This window comes from Oryctolagus cuniculus, chromosome 17 (assembly GCF_964237555.1).
Source record: "Oryctolagus cuniculus chromosome 17, mOryCun1.1, whole genome shotgun sequence".
NCBI lineage: Eukaryota > Metazoa > Chordata > Mammalia > Lagomorpha > Leporidae > Oryctolagus > Oryctolagus cuniculus.
In genome coordinates, this window is record NC_091448.1 from 46,902,403 (window position 1) to 46,919,838 (window position 17,436).

General features: G+C 44.2%; 1 protein-coding gene across 4 annotated transcripts in view; it reads right to left on the reverse strand.

The window, feature by feature from the left end:
- LOC100358813 (14-3-3 protein epsilon) overlaps positions 1-17,436 on the reverse strand; it is a 112,658-nt gene that overhangs the window by 4,902 nt on the left and 90,320 nt on the right. For all 4 annotated transcript variants that reach the window (XM_051824563.2, XM_051824562.2, XM_070061174.1 and 1 more), the window contains 4 exons: positions 5,901-6,100; positions 3,875-3,981; positions 2,940-3,146; positions 652-788 (listed from right to left, as the gene is read on the reverse strand). In XM_051824563.2, the coding sequence (XP_051680523.1) occupies positions 652-788; positions 2,940-3,146; positions 3,875-3,981; positions 5,901-6,100 (651 nt within the window). The remainder of the gene's footprint in view (positions 1-651; positions 789-2,939; positions 3,147-3,874; positions 3,982-5,900; positions 6,101-17,436) is intronic.

Sequence of the window (17,436 nt, forward strand, 5' to 3'; positions counted from 1 at the left end):
AGCTAAAACTGACAAACAACTTTTTCACCAAGAACCTACAACCCCCACCCACCCAACTTGGTAAAACTGTATCATAGTGGTCAATTCATACTTAGGTTTGTCCTCCTGTCCACTTCCTTCAAATGATCAGCTTTGGACAAAAATTGTTTAATGTTTATTTTAAATGTAGACACCTAAATCTGTCATTGATTTTTAATCTCCAAAAATCACCAATTTTGTCAAGTAGCAACCCATCTCCAACTAAAAACCTCTCCAAACACTGGACTGCACCAGAAATCTCAAATGAGGACCTCAGAATATTCCACGTCACTGTAGCCTCCAAGAGGGTAAAAGTAGTTCCTTCTCAAGGAAGAGTTCCACAAAGAAAAATTAAATATCTACTGATAACATCCCATTTTAAATGCAATTACTGGATGAACTATTCTCTAGAACAGTGTTAAGTAAGAATTTTAACATTACAGTTTTGGAGTCTTTGGATATTAAACATAAAATCTCCTTTGCCTTATAATTTTATAGCCCAAATGGAGAATTTGCACTTTGGTAACATTTCTTCTGCAAAAACAGCTATTTAAAATTTGACATTTTAGAGGTCAGGATGTGGGTCTGACTAGATTCTAACTGAAAGCATGTTTAACTTCAGCATTTGCTTACCATCCCCCTGCATGTCTGAAGTCCATAGTGTCAGATTATCACGTAACAACTGCATGATAAGTGTAGAGTCCTTATAGCTTTCTTCACTCAGCGTATCCAGTTCTGCAATTGCATCATCAAAAGCTGCTTTCGCCAACCTGGAAGTATTTAAATAATTATATCATAAAAACAGAACTAAAAATTATGTGAGTTAGCAATTTTCCCCTACAGAGTGTAGATCTAACTGGAGAAAATTAACTGGGAATAAAAACATTTGAAGCACTACTTATTATGAGACCTAACAGCATATGCCAAATTCCATCGTAAACCAAGTCAACAGTTAGCTTTGGGGCCAAAAAAAGGCCAAACAGAATTCAGGGATGTTTGATCATATAAGCCATTGAATACAAATTAAATAAAGCAGCCATATTTACTGAAAGCTACGCATACCAAATAATGGTATCAGTAACAAGGAAACAAAAGACCATCCAAGTCCCCAATGAACTTAAACATCTAGGGATGGAGGACTGAAGTTAGGAATGTAGTGCTATTCTAGAAAAGATTGCGCAGGAACCCAAGAGCAAATAATGAAGAAGTAAAACTTGAACTAATCGTACAAACTTCAGATAAGGCATGAAGGTAAGCTGGAATCGGGTGTGTGTCAGCAAGACTGGACAATCAAAAAGACTCAATCATTATTAACTATAGCTACTTCAAATTAAATAATATTAGGTTGCATTGAACTGAATCCAGTTTATATTCACCTCTCCTTTTGTAGAACATTCCATCTACTAGTCCACTTTCTCCAATCTTTTCAACAGTTTCATTTGCTGCTATAATATTTATTGTTAAACTGATAGATTAGGGACTGGCACTTCAAGACTGTGTGTTAAACCCCGCCTGCAATGTCAACATTCAGTGTACACCGGTTTAAAGTCCTGGCGGTTGCTCCACTTCTGTTACAGCAACCTGCTAATGTGTCTGGGAAAGCAATAGAGGGATGGCCAAGTGCTTGGGCCCCTGCACCCATATGGGAGGCCTGGAAGAAGTTCCTGGCTTCAGCTTAGCTCATTACTTGCCCTTACGGCCATTGGGGGTGGGGGGTGGGGGTGAATTAGCAGATGGAGTATCTCCCTGTCTCTTCTCAGATATAACTCTGCTTTTCTAATAAATGAATCGATCTTTTACTTTTTTTTTTTAAACAGGTGTTGGTGAAAATGGAACCTTCATGCACTCATTGCTGACAGAAGGTAAAATGGCACAATCCTTGTAGAAAACAGTTGGGCTGATTACTCAAAAAGAATTATCAAGTCCCTGTAATTCTACTCCTAGGTGAAGTTTAAAACAGGGCCTCAGATACTTAGCACAAAATGTGCATGGCAGCATATTCACAACAGGGCAAACGGTGGAAACAAATTCAACTACCAACCAAAGTCATTCAGCCATGAACCTTGAAACTGTTAAATGAGGCAGACAAAAAAGGATAAGCACTATTATTACTCCACTTATGTGAGATACCTAAATGAGACAAATTCATAGAAAGTAATAGAAGTTACCAGGGGCTGGTAGAAGGGCAAAATGAAGAACTGGTAAGTTACAATCTATTTGGGGTGGCTGGAACAAAAAAAATTTTGAATTAAGAGTGGTGAGTTACAAAATACTGTGGACATACTTAATGTCACTAAACTGTACACTTAGTGTTACAAGTCCTAGATGTTTCACTTCCAATCCAGCTCCCTGGTAATGGGTTTAGCAAGGCAGCAGAGGATGGCCTAAGTGCTTGGGCCCTTGCCACCCATGTGGGAAATGTGGACGAAGTTCCACATGTCAGATAAAATTTTCAATTTACCAATAACAACTTCCCATAAATGTAATTATCCTAATGCGTATACCAGTGGGTTGAGATGGGCCTACCTTTATTACTATTCAAAGCATTTTCAATATTGTATAGACAAATCCAAAAAGGCAATCCTATCTTCCTTTGTACCTTTCTCACGTCTGCACTCAGAAGTTCTGTTCTCAAGGCCGGCACGGTGGCGTAACAGGTAAAGCCACTGCCTGCAGTGCCGGCATCCCATATGGGTGCCCGTTCGAGTCCCAGCTGCTCCACTTCCGATCCAGCTCTCTGCTGTGGCCTGGGAAAGCAGTGGAAGATGGCCCAAAGACTCCCAGGTGGGAGACCCAGAACAAGCTCCTGGCTTATCACTGGCACAGCTCCAGCCGTTGCGACCATTTGGGGAGTGAACTCTCTCTGTGTAATTCCTTCAAATAAATAAACCTTAAATTTTCTGTTCTCTTTCATGACTTACCTGCAGGCACGGTCAGGGGAATTAAGGATTTCATAGTAGAATACAGAAAAATTGAGAGCGAGTCCTAAACGAATGGGATGCGTGGGTGGAAGTTCTGTCATTGCAATATCACTAGCAGCTTTATAAGCCACTAGGCTGTTCTCTGCAGCCTCCTTCCTGTCATTTCCTGTGGCAAACTCGGCCAGATACCTGTGGTAGTCCCCTTTCCTACAACAACACAAAGCGAGGCAAAAAGCAGAATTAGGAACAATGGTTTTTAAAGAAAATAACTTTTTCCTATGTTACTTAAGATAAGTGACAAAGACATATTGTTAGACATACTTGAAGATTTTTAAAGGCACTTTAGGAATGACTGACTTACAGTTTTTCCCATAAAGATTTCAAATTACCTGATAACAAGCAAGTAAAACAGTTTACTAGTCAGGACAAAATTTCTATCTATTATACTGTGAAAAATAGCACTGTAGAACCTGTGAAAGCTAATACATTTATATTCTTACATTTTTTAGCAATGAATTTGCAGATGAGCACTAAAAAAAATTAAGTTGAAACTCATTCTGTCCCCTGTAAGAATCCTTCTAACATTAAATATTCTTCGGGCCAGTTCAAATCCTGGAAGCTGCTCTTCTGATCCAGTTTCCTGCTAATGCTCCTAGAAAGGCGATGGAAGATGGTCCCCCAAGCACTTGGGATCTTTTACATCAAAGGAAGAGGGATGCACAATGCAGAAGGAGGTCCAGGCTCCTGGTGTGGGCCTGACCCAGCTCTGGCTGTTTAGCCATTTGGTAAGTGAACTAGATAGAAGATCAATCAATCTCTGTCTCCCACCCTCCTCCCTTTCAAATACAAAAAAAATCAAAAATCCACATAGAAAGTCATGATTCTAAGAGGGTCAACTTTTAACCTCACATTTTCTCTTCTAATAGAGAACCTACATTTTATAATAGAAAACCTTGGACTCGCCAGTGTTAGCTGCTGGAATGAGGTGTTTGTCCAGTACATCCAGAATGTCACAACAAATTAACTTTAGCTCAGTCTCAACCTGGAGGGGGGAAAAAGAGATTAAGTCTAGAAATTTTATATAGTATTATACACATATGCAGGCACACACCCTCACAGTACAGTTACAGCATTGCTAATGAGTATTGGGCACTTAGATGAATTTTTTTAAAAAAAGTTAAGCTGCAGAAATCCATAACCAGAGCCGGCGCCGCGGCTCACTAGGCTAATCCTCCGCCTTGCGGCGCCGGCACACCGGGTTCTAGTCCCGGTCGGGGCACCGGATTCTGTCCCGGTTGCCCCTCTTCCAGGCCAGCCCTCTGCTGTGGCCAGGGAGTGCAGTGGAGGATGGCCCAGGTGCTTGGGCCCTGCACCCCATGGGAGACCAGGAAAAGCACCTGGCTCCTGGCTCCTGCCATCGGATCAGCGCGGTGCGCCGGCCGCATCGCGCTGGCCGCGGCGGCCATTGGAGGGTGAATCAACGGCAAAGGAAGACCTTTCTCTCTGTCTCTCTCTCTCACTGTCCACTCTGCCTGTCAAAAAAAAAAATAATAATAAAAAAAAAAAAAAAAAGAAATCCATAACCAGTTACCTCATCAAAAATGTATTCAATGTAACTGCCATGCTATCAATGCAAAAAGCTGAAAATGCACATGTTCACTTGCTCTCCCATTTTCTATTCACAGTGACGCTGTTGAACCTCTACAGCACTGAACCCTTCATTCCACTGTAATAAGTTGTCTTTTTATATTCTGTAGTCCTACCCTTATCCAGAGTAAAATTTGCTCATTTCAGAATAAGCCACCTCCTTTTGTGTTTTTTCAAGCAGAGATTACCCTTGAAGATTTCATTCTCTAAAACCTCCCTTTATTGGATGTAACTACTACTCCAAACCCTTCCTCCTCAAAAGCTCAGACTATCCTGAGGGACAAAATTGCCTCTGGTTTAGAGTCACTGCACTAGTTAATGGCTATCAAACTATTTTTAACAAATCCTACAGTAGGGCCAGAGTCTGGAGACAGCAAATGGTTAAAATGCCACTTGGGTAACTCACATCTTACATCTTGTATCATAGTGCCTAGGTTCAAGTCCAGATTCACTCCAGATTCCAGCCTTCTGCTAATATAGACTTTGGGCAGCATGTGATGGCTGAAGTACTTGAGTCCTCACTATCCACAGAACCACAATGAGGTTTTGGATCTTGACTTCAGCCTGACCTAGCTGGCTGTTGTGGGCATTTAGGGAGTGAACCAGCAGCTGGGGAACTTTCTCTATGCATTTCAAAGACCTACAGTAAGTATTTTATATATTTTATGCATACACACTTACGGAACATCTGAAATAACTTCTTACCAAATCAACTATTCTGGTACTTTCTATTTTTAAAAAACTACTAAGGGAGATGTTTACAATGCAGTATGAGTGTCAATTCCAGTCCCAGCTACTTCACTTCCCATCCAACTTTCTGCTAATGCATCTGAGAAGGCCCCAGAAGATGGCCCAAGTAATTAGGCCGCTGCCACCTATAAGGGAAACCAGAATGGAGTTTCTGGCTTTTAGCTTCAGCCTGGTCCAGACCTGGCTGTTGCAGTCATTTGGGGACTGAACCTGTGGATAGAATGTGTGTCTCTCCCTCTTTCTCTACCTATCAATTAAAAAATAGACCTTAACAGAAACAATGATTAAACTAAATCTCCATAAGGGTAATAACTATTATCTTTGCACCTACAGTTACCTATCAAATTGTGTGGCCTACAAACATTTGTGAAACTGCCCTGAACGTTATTTTCAATTGTAGAGTTTTCACAATAAAAAACATTTTAAATAAAATTTTTTTCCTGCAGTTGCATAGTGCGCAAAACACCCTCTGCGTTTTCCATGGGACCCTGAATACTGTGCAGCTTGTAGTTTCTAATGCAGATGAGTAAAAGATGAAAAGATATAAATCTACAACATTCTCACCATTTGCCGATACTCCCGAATCATTTTTAGCTTCTCTTCTCCTCCCTTGTTTTCTTCTTTCTGTTCAATGCTGCTGATTATTCTCCAGGAAGCTCTTCTAGCTCCAATCACATTTTTATATGCAACAGATAAGAGGTTTCTTTCTTCAACTGTCAGCTCCACATCCATCCCTGCTACTTTCTTCATTGATTCCACCATTTCTATAAAGGAAAAGCAAATGTCAGACCTTAAACTTTTAAGATTTTATTTATTTGAAAGAGGTAGAGACAGAAAGGTCTTCCATCCGCTGGTTCACTCCCCAGATGGCCACCAACAGCCAGAGCTGTGCCAATCCAACTCCAGGAGCTTCTTCTGGGTCTCCCACGTGGGTGCAGGGGCCCAAGGACACTGCTATCCCAGGCCACAGCAGAGAGCTGGATAGGAAGAGGAGCAGCCGGGTCTCGAGCTGGCGCCCATATGGGATGCTGGCAACACAGCGCCGGCCTCTGCATCTTACAAACTCAACATATCCCTTTCACAGTAAAGACTTTATCACCCTGACAGTCTAATGGAAAACAAAGGTAAGACTTTCAACAAAGTAACTTCAAGGATAGACAGAGTGGGTTAGGCTCAGCTGCCCCTTGGGACAGCTATAACCCACACTGTCTTGGCTCCACTTTTGATCCAGATTTCTGCAAACGCACACCCTAGGAGGCAGTAGATGATGATTCAAATATTTGGGTCCCTACCACCCATGCAAGCAATTGGAGGTCCTGGCTCCTGCCTTTGGTCTGACTGTTGGAGGTATTTGGGAAGTAAACCAGCAGATGAATGAGCTTCTTTTCTCTCTCCCTCACCTTTCAAATAAATAAAAATAAACATTTTTTCAAGATTTGAAAGGCAGAGTTACAGAGAGGTAGAGGTAGAGAGAGAGAACAAGCTAGCTTTCCATCCGCTCGCTGGTTTACTCCCCAAATGGCCGCAACGGCCAGAGCTGGGCCAATCTGGAGCCAGGAGACTGGAGCTTTTTCCAGATCTCCCACATGTATTGCCCACCAGACAATACATTTTAGAATTTAAATTTTTAATCTTAAACTTCCAGTTATTTTTTTTAATGGGAAACGTATGGTTATGCATTTATGAGAGAGATGTCTCCAAACCATAAAAGGGATCTTTCAATAATTTATGGGAAATGCATATAATGAAAAACTGCACGGATTTTAAGTAATTTCGCACTAAATATATTGGGCATTATAGGAGGTCATTTTTATTCCTTTATAACTTATATTATAGATCTCTTTAATATTGGCTCTTTGACGCTGGCACCGCGGCTCAATAGGCTAATCCACCGCCTTGTGGCACCGGCACACCGGGTTCTAGTCCCGGTCGGGGCGCCGGATTCTGTCCCAGTTGCCCCTCTTCCAGGCCAGCTCTCTGCTGTGGCCCGGGGGTGCAGTGGAGGATGGCCCAAGTGCTTGGGCCCTGCACCCCATGGGAGACCAGGAGAAGCACCTGGCTCCTAGCTTCGGATTGGAGCGGTGCGCCGGCTGCAGCGGCCATTGGAGGGTGAACCAACGGCAAAGGAAGACCTTTCTGTCTCTCTAACAGTCCACTCTGCCTGTCCAAAAAAAAAAAAAAAAAAAAAAAAAAAAAAAAAAAAAAAAAAAAAGGCTCTTTGTCTTCCATGCTATAGTTTTGATGACAGGTTTTATTTAAAGGTCTATTTTAGGGGGCTAGCACTGTCTAAAGTGGGTTAAAGCCACCACCTGCAGTGCTAGTATCCCATATGGTCACCGGTTCAAGTCCCGGCTGCTCCACTTCCGATTCAGCTCCCTGCTAATGTTCCTGGGAAAGCAGCAGAGGATGGCCCAAGCACTTTGGGCCCCTGTGCCCATGTGTGAGACCTGGAAGATGCTCCTGGCTTCAGGTCAGCACAGCTCCTGCAGTTGTAGCCAACTGGGGAGTGAACCAGCAGATGGAAGACCTCTCTCTGCCTCTCCTTCTCTCTTTCAAACAAATAAATAAATTTTTTTTAATGTACTGACAATTGAGTTGTATTTCCCAAAGTCACAGGAGAAAGGGGGGATTCATTAATACTCCATAAATACATTGAGCATACAGTTAGTCATAAGTGCAAACTTTTGGTTGTTTCTATTCCTCCTCCATTAGAAGGGCTTTAATGGAACTAAGAATCCATTCACTGTTAACACTTTTAGACAGTTACTGTTTGTTACCACTAGATGGCAAGCACAGAAAAGGGTCCAAGACATCAGTCTGATTACAAAAAGAAATACCACAGTATCTGAAGACAAAGAGCTTTCAGAAACCAGAAATATAGCTCTGTAAATACTAAGTGAATCAATACATTCACTAAAACTATTTTTTTAGTAAAGACAATAGCATCTTTACCACACTGTTCTCCAATTTTACTGATTCAGACAGAACTCTTGAGGATGACACCCAAGAAGCTTCATTTTAAACCAAAATCTGTTTAACCCCAATAAAATGTTCCAAAACTCACCCCTTCAGCAACAAGCATCTTGGGTTTTGGTTAAGATGCCACCTGCAATGCCTACATCATTCAGACTGCCTGGAGTTGAGTCCCTGCTCTACTTCCAATCTAGTTTCCAGACACTAAGTGGGACAACCACATACCACATCAGAGTGCCCGAGTTTGAGTCCCACCTCTGCTTCCAAGTTCAGTTTTCTGCTAACCTGCACCCTGGGAAGCAATGGATCATGGCTCAAGTAGTTGGGTCCCAGAAACCCTCATGGGAGACCCAGGTGCAGTTCTGGGCTCCTGGTTTGTACATGGCACAAACCCAGTTGTTGTGGGCATTTTGAAAGTGAACCAGCAGATAATCTCCCCTCACACAGCTTTTGAAATAAATCTTTAAAAAAAAAAAATCACCCCTTCGGATATACCAGAAAATTAAGTACTAAGGTGTTGTGACATCTCTTTAAAAATTAAGGCTGTCGGCCGGCGCCGCGGCTCACTAGGCTAATCCTCCACCTAGCGGCGCCGGCACACCGGGTTCTAGTCCTGGTCGGGGCGCCGGATTCTGTCCCGGTTGCCCCTCTTCCAGGCCAGCCCTCTGCTGTGGCCAGGGAGTGCAGTGGAGGATGGCCCAGGTGCTTGGGCCCTGCACCCCATGGGAGACCAGGAAAAGCACCTGGCTCCTGGCTCCTGCCATCGGATCAGCGCGGTGCGCCGGCCGCAGCGCGCCGGCCATTGGAGGGTGAACCAACGGCAAAGGAAGACCTTTCTCTCTCTCTCTCACTGTCCACTCTGCCTGTAAAAAAAAAAAAAAAAAAAAAAAATTAAGGCTGTCTGGGCTGGCGCTGTGGCATAGCAGGTAAAGCCACCACCTACAGTGCCATATGGGCACCAGTTCGAGTCCTGGCTGCTCTACTTCCAATCCAGCGCTCTGCTATGGCCTAGGACAGCAGTGGAAGAAGGCTCAAGTTCTCAGGTCCCTGCACCCACGTGGGAGACCTGGAAGAAGCTCCTGGCTCCGGATCAGCTCAGCTCCAGCCATTGTGGCCAACTGAGGAGTAAACCAGCAATGCAAGACCTCTCTCCCCCCTCCTCTGTAACTCTACCTCTCAAATAAATAAATAAAAAAATTTTTTTTGACAGAGTGGACAGAGAGAGAGACAGAAAGGTCTTCCTTTGCCATTGGTTCACCCCTCCAATGGCCGCCACGGCCGGCGCTCCGCTCCAATCCGAAGCTAGGAGCCAGGTGCTTCTCCTGGTCTCCCATGGGGTGCAGGGCCCAAGCATTTGGGCCATAGCAGAGAGCTGGCCTGGAAGAGGGGCAATTGGGACAGAATCCGGCGCCCCGACCAGGACTAGAACCCGGTGTGCTGGTGCCACAAGGCGGTGGATTAGCCTATTGAGCCGTGGCGCCGGCCCCTGCAGTTTCCTTTATAAATAGTGTGTGACTCAACCATCCCAGTGCTAGGTTTTACTCAAGAGAAATAAAAGTTTATCTTCAGACTTTTATACCCATTGATAACAACCTTATTCCTAATTGTCAAAAAGTGGAAACAACCAATGTGGGGGATGAATACATTGTGGTACACATCTATACAAAGAAATTTACAGAAGCAACATGGATTAATCTAAAAAACATCAGGCTAAATGGGAGAAAGTAGTAAAATATGACTCCATTTATATCCAATCCCAGAAAAAATGCAATGGAAATTTGGAGGCCATGCAAATTGTTCTATCTACTGTGGTAGTCACGAAATTAACTGAGCTGCCCCTGTATTAAGTATGTATTTTATTCTATATAAATCATACCTCAGTAAAAATGACCGTCTAACATGTACTTCTAAAGCATTTTTAGAAATACTGAGTATGAGTAAGAACTCAAATTTATTTGCTGGAGTCTGAAAATGTTCATTTGAAACAAATTTTGTTTTCTTTTCAAACGGTGATCATGGAACAAAGGGTAAATTTAAAGAAAACGGAATAAATTCTCACTTCCATACTAGTTTCAAAAACCGAATTTAACACCTCAGAGGTGAACCTGTGGTAAGATTTTCTAATTAGTCACAACAAAGAAATTCATAAGGTAACTGAGATACAGCCGAAACAGTACTAATTATTTTAACTGTAGGGTTTTACAATATCATGCATGATAAAAATAAACACAATTATCTAGTATTAACCAAAAATTAAAGTGACATGTCTGGGTACTATTCCAGATATATATTTTTAAGGTTTATTTGAGAGGCCAGCGCTGTAGTGTAGTGGTAAAGCTGCCCCCCTGCAGTGCTGGCATCCCATCTGGGCATAAATTTGAGTCCTGGCTGCTCCACTTCCCATCCAGCTCTGCTATGGCCTGGGAAAGCAGTAGAAGATGGCCCACGTCCTTGGGCCCCTGCACCCGCGTGGGAGACCAGGAGGAAGCTCCTTGCTCCAGATTGGCACAGCTCCGGCCATTGAGGCCAATTCGGGAGTGAACCAGCAAATGGAACACCCCCCACCTCTCTTTCCTTCTCTCCCTGTGTAACTCTTTCAAATAAATAAATCTTTAAATAATTTAAAAAAAAGATTTATTTGAAAGGCAGAGTTAGGGAGGTTCACTCCCCGAAATTCCCAAATGGCCATATCAGTGGAGGCTGGGCCAGGCCAAAGCCAGGAGCCAGGAGTTCCATCCAGGTCTCCCTGCAGACGCAAGGGCTCAAGCACTTGCACCACCCTCCACTGCTTTCCCAGGCACACTAGTAGGGAGCTGGATTGGAACTGCAGCAGCTGAGACTGGAACTAGCACCATTATTGGATGCTGGCAATAAGCTTCACCTGCAGTGCCACAGCATCAGCCCCTCCAGATGGTTTTTTAAAATGCCACAGCGTCACCCCCACCCCCAAATGTCTAACAGCTGGGGCAGGTCCAGCCAGCAACTCCACGCAGGTCTCACACATGGGCAGCAGGGGTCAATGTAATTGAGTCATCCTCCAACGCTTTTCCAGATACATTAGTGGGCAGATGGATCAGAATTAGGACAGTCAGGACTCAAACCAGCGCTCTGATGTGAGAAACTACCATAACGCAAGCCCCTCCAGATCATTTTTAAATTTTTCATTTTATTTGAAAGGCAGAGAGCCCAAGGTCTTCCATCACCTGATTCACACCCAAATGCCTGCATCAGCCAGAGCTGGGCCAGACCAAAGCCAGGAGTCCAGAACTCAATCTGGATGTCACATGGTGGGCAGGGACTCAATTACTGAGCCATCTGCTGCCTCTCAAGGGGTATACATTAGCAGAAAGCTGACCCTTGCAAATAATTTACATTTTCCTTCACTTTGCTGTGCTTTACAAATTTTCAACATTGAACATTCAATACTTTCATAACAGGAGGGGCAAAATATATTTAAAACACTTAATGGCCGGCGCCGCGGCTCACTAGGCTAATCCTCCGCCTAGCGGCGCCAGCACACCGGGTTCTAGTTCCGGTCAGGGCGCCGGATTCTGTCCCGGTTGCCCCTCTTCCAGGCCAGCTCTCTGCTGTGGCCAGGGAGTGCAGTGGAGGATGGCCCAGATCCTTGGGCCCTGCACCTGCATGGGAGACCAGATGAAGCACCTGGCTCCTAGCTTCGGATCAGCGCGATGCGGCGGCCATTGGAGGGTGAACCAACGGCAAAAGGAAGACCTTTCTCTCTGTCTCTCTCTCTCACTGTCCACTCTGCCTGTAAAACAAACAAACAAACAAACAAACAAAAAACACTTAATGACAGTCAACTATTCCATCTAACTACAATTGCCTTCGTTTAGACATCCAGAAAATAATGAACAAAGGATGTGTTGCAAAACTACAGAAGCAGCAGCTATCCTTTTATTGAATAACAGCTTTATTGATACATAATTTGCATACCCTAACAATACACCTATTTAAAGTATACAATTCAATGTTTCTTGGTATTTTAATAGCATTCTGCAACCATTACCGTAATTCTTAGAGCATTTTCATCACTCAAAAAGAAAAGCCCAAAAATCCATTACTAGTCACTTCTCATTTACCTCCAATCCCAACTCTTACTCCCAAGCGCCAGTCTACTTATGTCTCTAAATTTGCCCATTCTGGACATTTACTATAAATTGAAGTATACATTTTATTTATCCACTCACGTGAACTCAGCAAACATTGGGTTCCTACTTTCTGGCTATTATGAATGCTACAACATGTGTGGATGTATGTTTTCACTGGTCTGGAGTATTTATCTTAGAGTACAACTTCAAGGCCATGACAAATTTTTGAGGAAGGACATAACAAACTTTTTCTGCAGGGTCTGCACCATTTTTTATATTCCACCAGTAATGTAGGAGCATTCTAATTTCTCCCTTATCCTCATCAATCTTTGAATGGTCTCATTATTATTAAAGGTTTATTTCAGGGGCCGGCGCTGTGGCGCAGTGGGTTTTTAAAGCCCTGGCCTGAAGTGCCGGCATCCCATATGGGCGCCATTTCTAGTCCTAGCTACTCCTCTTCTGATCCAGCTCTCTGCTGTGGCCTGGGAAAGCAGGAAAAGATGGACCAGGCCCTTGGGCCCCTGCATCCGCGTGGGAGACCCGGAAGAAGCTCCTGGCTCCCGGCTTCGGATCAGCGCAGCCCTGGCCGTTGCAGCCATCTGGGGAGTGAACCAACGAATGGAAGACCCCTCTCTCTCTCTCTCTGCGTAACTCTGACTTTCAAATATATAAAATAAATCTTTAAAAATAGAGATTCATTTCAAGAGCTAATCCTGTGGTATAGAAGATTAAGCCTCTGCCTGCAACACTGGCATCCCATGAGCTCTGGTTCTAGTCTTGGCCGCTCCATTTCCAATCCAGCTCCCTAATAATAGGCCTGAAAAGCAGCAGATGGCCCAAACCTGGCCCAGCCCAAGCTGCTGTGGCCACTTGGGGAGTGAACCAGCGGATGGAAGTTTGCTCTCTTTCTGCCTTTCAAATAAATAAAGCTCAGGGCCAGCGCTGTGGCATAGTGGGTAAAGCTGCCACCTGCAGTGCCATCATCCCATATGGGCAACTGTTCAAATCCCAGCTGCTCCACTTCCGATCTGGCTCTTTACTATGGCCTGGGAAAGCAGTAGAAGATGGCCCAAGACCTTGGGCCCCTGCATCCACAAGGGAGACCCAGAAGAAGCTCTTTGGCTCCTGGCTTCTGATCAGCCCAGCTCCGGCCATAGCAGCTATCTGGGGAGTGAACCAGCGGTAATAGCCCAAGTATTTTGGGTCATCCTCCTGTTTTGCCAGGCACACTAACAGGTAGCTGGAATGGAAGCGAATAGCCAGGACTCAAACCACGCGTCATAGAGTTGCAGGCAGCGGCTTAAACCCCTGTACCAACACTGGCCCAATCTTTCTATTTTTGAAAGAAGGAGCCCACCCCACCCCAACAAAAATCTAGTTATTCTAAAGGGTATGAGTGAGGTGCTATCATAGTGTTTTTGATTTTTATTTACCCAATAACTACTGGTATTGAGCATCTTTTCATTTGAGTATGTTCTCCAGGATGATTCTTTTTTTTTTTTTTGACAGGCAGAGTGGACAGTGAGAGAGACAGACAGACAGAAAGGTCTTCCTTTGCCGTTGGTTCACCCTCCAATGGCCGCCGCGGCCGGCGCGCTGCGACCGGCGCACCGCGCTGATCCGATGGCAGGAGCCAGGAGCCAGGTGCTTTTCCTGGTCTCCCATGGGGTGCAGGGCCCAAGCACCTGGGCCATCCTCCACTGCACTCCCTGGCCACAGCAGAGGGCTGGCCTGGAAGAGGGGCAACCGGGACAGAATCCGGCGCCCCGACCGGGACTAGAACCTGGTGTGCCGGCGCCGCTAGGCGGAGGATTAGCCTAGTGAGCCGCGGCGCCGGCCTCCAGGATGATTCTTATTCAGATACTTTTGAAGTCTTTTGATTACTGATACCCACCATTTGTAAAATCCCAACTATTCCTTTCAGCCCTCTAAGGAAATCAAGAAACTTAATTACTTACTAGATTATGGGAGAGCATAAGCTGTCAGGAGATAGCCTTTTCCTTTTTTAAAACATTTATTTTATTTATTTTCAAAGTCAGCCAGAAAGCGACAGTGAGATTAAGATCTTCCATCTGCTGGTTCACTTCTCATAGGGTCCTAACAGCCAGTACTGGGCTAAGCTGAAGCCAGGAGCTCCATAAAGATCTCCCGCATGAGCAGCAGGAGACAAAACACTTGGGACATCATCTGTGGCTTTGCCCAAGCCATTAGCAGGCAGCTGAATCAGAGGTAGAAGAGCCAGGACTCAAACTGGTACACATATGGGATTCCAGCACCGTAAGTGGCAGCTTTACCTGCTATACCACAAGGCCAACTCTAAGAGATAGCTTCCTAATGCAAATGAATGTCAGAATGAGCCACAGATGAAAGATCTCTATCCATCTCTATGCCTTTCCTATAGAGCAGGAGAAAAAAATTTTAATTCCCCTCAAATATATATAACCAATGCTTTGTACCAAACTGCACCAAGTATGATCCTAATGAAGTGTTCTCATCGTAACATTAATGTCATTATTACCCTTTTCATACTAGCAACAGAAACATAATACTGGAGCAGTATTAGGCAATGTCAGCCTAGTGACTAAGGTACCAGTTGGGATAACTGCATTCTATAATGAAGAGCTCAGGTTCAAGTCCTGGCTCCAGTAGATGTGTGTCTGCCACCTACATGAGAGACTTCAATTGAGTTCCCACCTAGTCAGCCCCCAGCACTGCAGGCACTTGAGGAAAAGGCTGTCAATATGAACACTCTCTGCCTCTCGAAAGCAAAAATACGTAATGTCCAAAAATTTATCTAAAACTTTATGCTAGCCAAACCCTTAAAACCTGCCAATAGAGGATTGACAACCACTATATTCACATAAAATTGCTCAACATGGAGCTCGTGTTGTGGCACAGCAGGTTAAACTACTGCCTGTGATGCCAAGCTGCAGGCATCCCATATGGTAGCCAGTTCGTGCTCTGGCTGCTCCACTTCCAATCCAGATCCCTGCTAATGTGCCTGAGAAAGCGAAACAAGATGGCCCAAGTGCTTGGGTTCCTGCCATCCATGTGGGAGACCTGGTTGGATTTCCTAGCTTTAGCCTGGCCCAATCCCAGCCATTCTGGCCACTTGGGGAATTAACCAGCAAATGGAAGATCCTGTTCTTCTTGCGCGCTCGCTCTCTCTCTACACTTCCAAGTAAGTATCTTTAAAAATTTTCAATATAAGCAGCACTTCATACCATCAGCTTTGCAACAAGCACTTTTATCAACATATCTAAACATTTCTAGGGGAGGAAAAGGCTGTCATATATATTTACAGCAGTTGTGGTTTTAACTTCTGATCGAGGAACTCCAATTAGTGATCAAATCACTTGTGGATACAGTCAGTTTGGTACACTTTCTGGACTTCTGATAGTTCATAGACAATGAATGGCTGACTAAAAACTTGCATTTTGTGGGCCAGTGTTGTGGCATATTGGGTAAAGCCGCTGCCTGCAATGCAGGCATCCCATATGGGCGCTGGTTTGAGTCCTGGCTGCTCCACTTCCAATCTAGCTCTCTGCTATGGCCTGGGAAAGCAGCAGAAGATGGTGCAAGTCCTTGAGCCCCTATACCTGCATGGGAGACCCAGAACAAGTTCCAGGCTCCTGGCTTCAGACTGTCCCAACTCCGGCTGTTGCAGCCTTTTGGGTAATGAACCAGCAGATGGAAAACACCTCTCTCACTCTCTCTCTGCCCCTCTGCAACTCTGCCTTTCAAACAAAATAAATAAATGTTTAAAAAAATACCTACCACTTTTGTATAAACTTGAAAACATATATCCAAGTCAAAGAGCATATTAATAAAAACACTAAGCTTATTTGGTTCCAGATCACTTTTCCTTCATTTGTGGGAAAAGCCTGGGTAGATGTTCATTAAGCAGAACAAATTTATATCTGGGACACCCTGGTTGTTAATGCCAGTAGAGTAATGTTTTTATTTTTGCTTTGGCTTTGGTTCTGGGTTTTGCTCATTGAACTAATTACACATCTGCCCAACAAATTCATTCACAAAACAACCCACACTAGGCATTTGTTCTACATGCTTTCCATATATTAATGCATTTAATCTTCCCAAAATACCTTTGAAATTTGTTCTAGAATTACCCTCATTTAATACAAGGAGATGAAAGAATATGAAGGTTAAATCTGCTCCACATCAATCAAATACAACCCAGGCAATGTCTCCAGAACTGTGATTTAAATTTAATCACTACGCCTCACATTTGAGCGTTCATTTCAGTTCGTCTGTGTGACAATCCCCTTATTTGGTCTATAAGAATAGATGTGAACCAGTGGATAGAAGACCTCTCTCTCTCTCTGCCTCTCTAACTCTGCCTTTCAAATAAATAAATTAAAAAAAAAAAATAGTAAGAGGTCCAGCATCGCGGCTCACTAGGCTAATCCTCCGCCTGAGGCGCCGGCACCCCGGGTTCTAGTCCTGGTTGGGGCACCAGATTCTGTGCCGGTTGCTCCTCTTCCAGTCCAGCTCTCTGCTGTGGCCTGGAAGTGCAGTGGAGGATGGCCCAAGTGCTTGGGCCCTGCACCCGCATGGGAGACCAGGAGGAAGTGCCTGGCTCCTGGCTTCAGATCGGCGCAGCGCACCGGCCATAGCAGCCACTTGGGGGGTGAACCAACAGAAAAAGGAAGACCTCTTTCTCTGTTTCTGTCTTACTCTGCCTGTCAAAAAAAAAATAAGAAGAAACACTACAGGTAAGCACACCAAGGGCAGCAAAGTGGACAGCATCACACATTGCCTTAATTGTCACTCAAGATTCTGGAAGTCTTAGGTTTGCTTCACAAGAGGGTTGTCAAAACTCGTCAATGACCTTTCCCCTTTACCTGGGAAACTATGCATTCCTCTGAATCAAATTCAAATCTCTTGGTATATGAAGCCTTCCTGTGCTTCCCCGTTTCTCTGTATTGAGGATCAGTATTTGTCTTCCCATCAAGTATTACATTCCTAAAAAGGTCTCAAGTGTATATTCATATCTG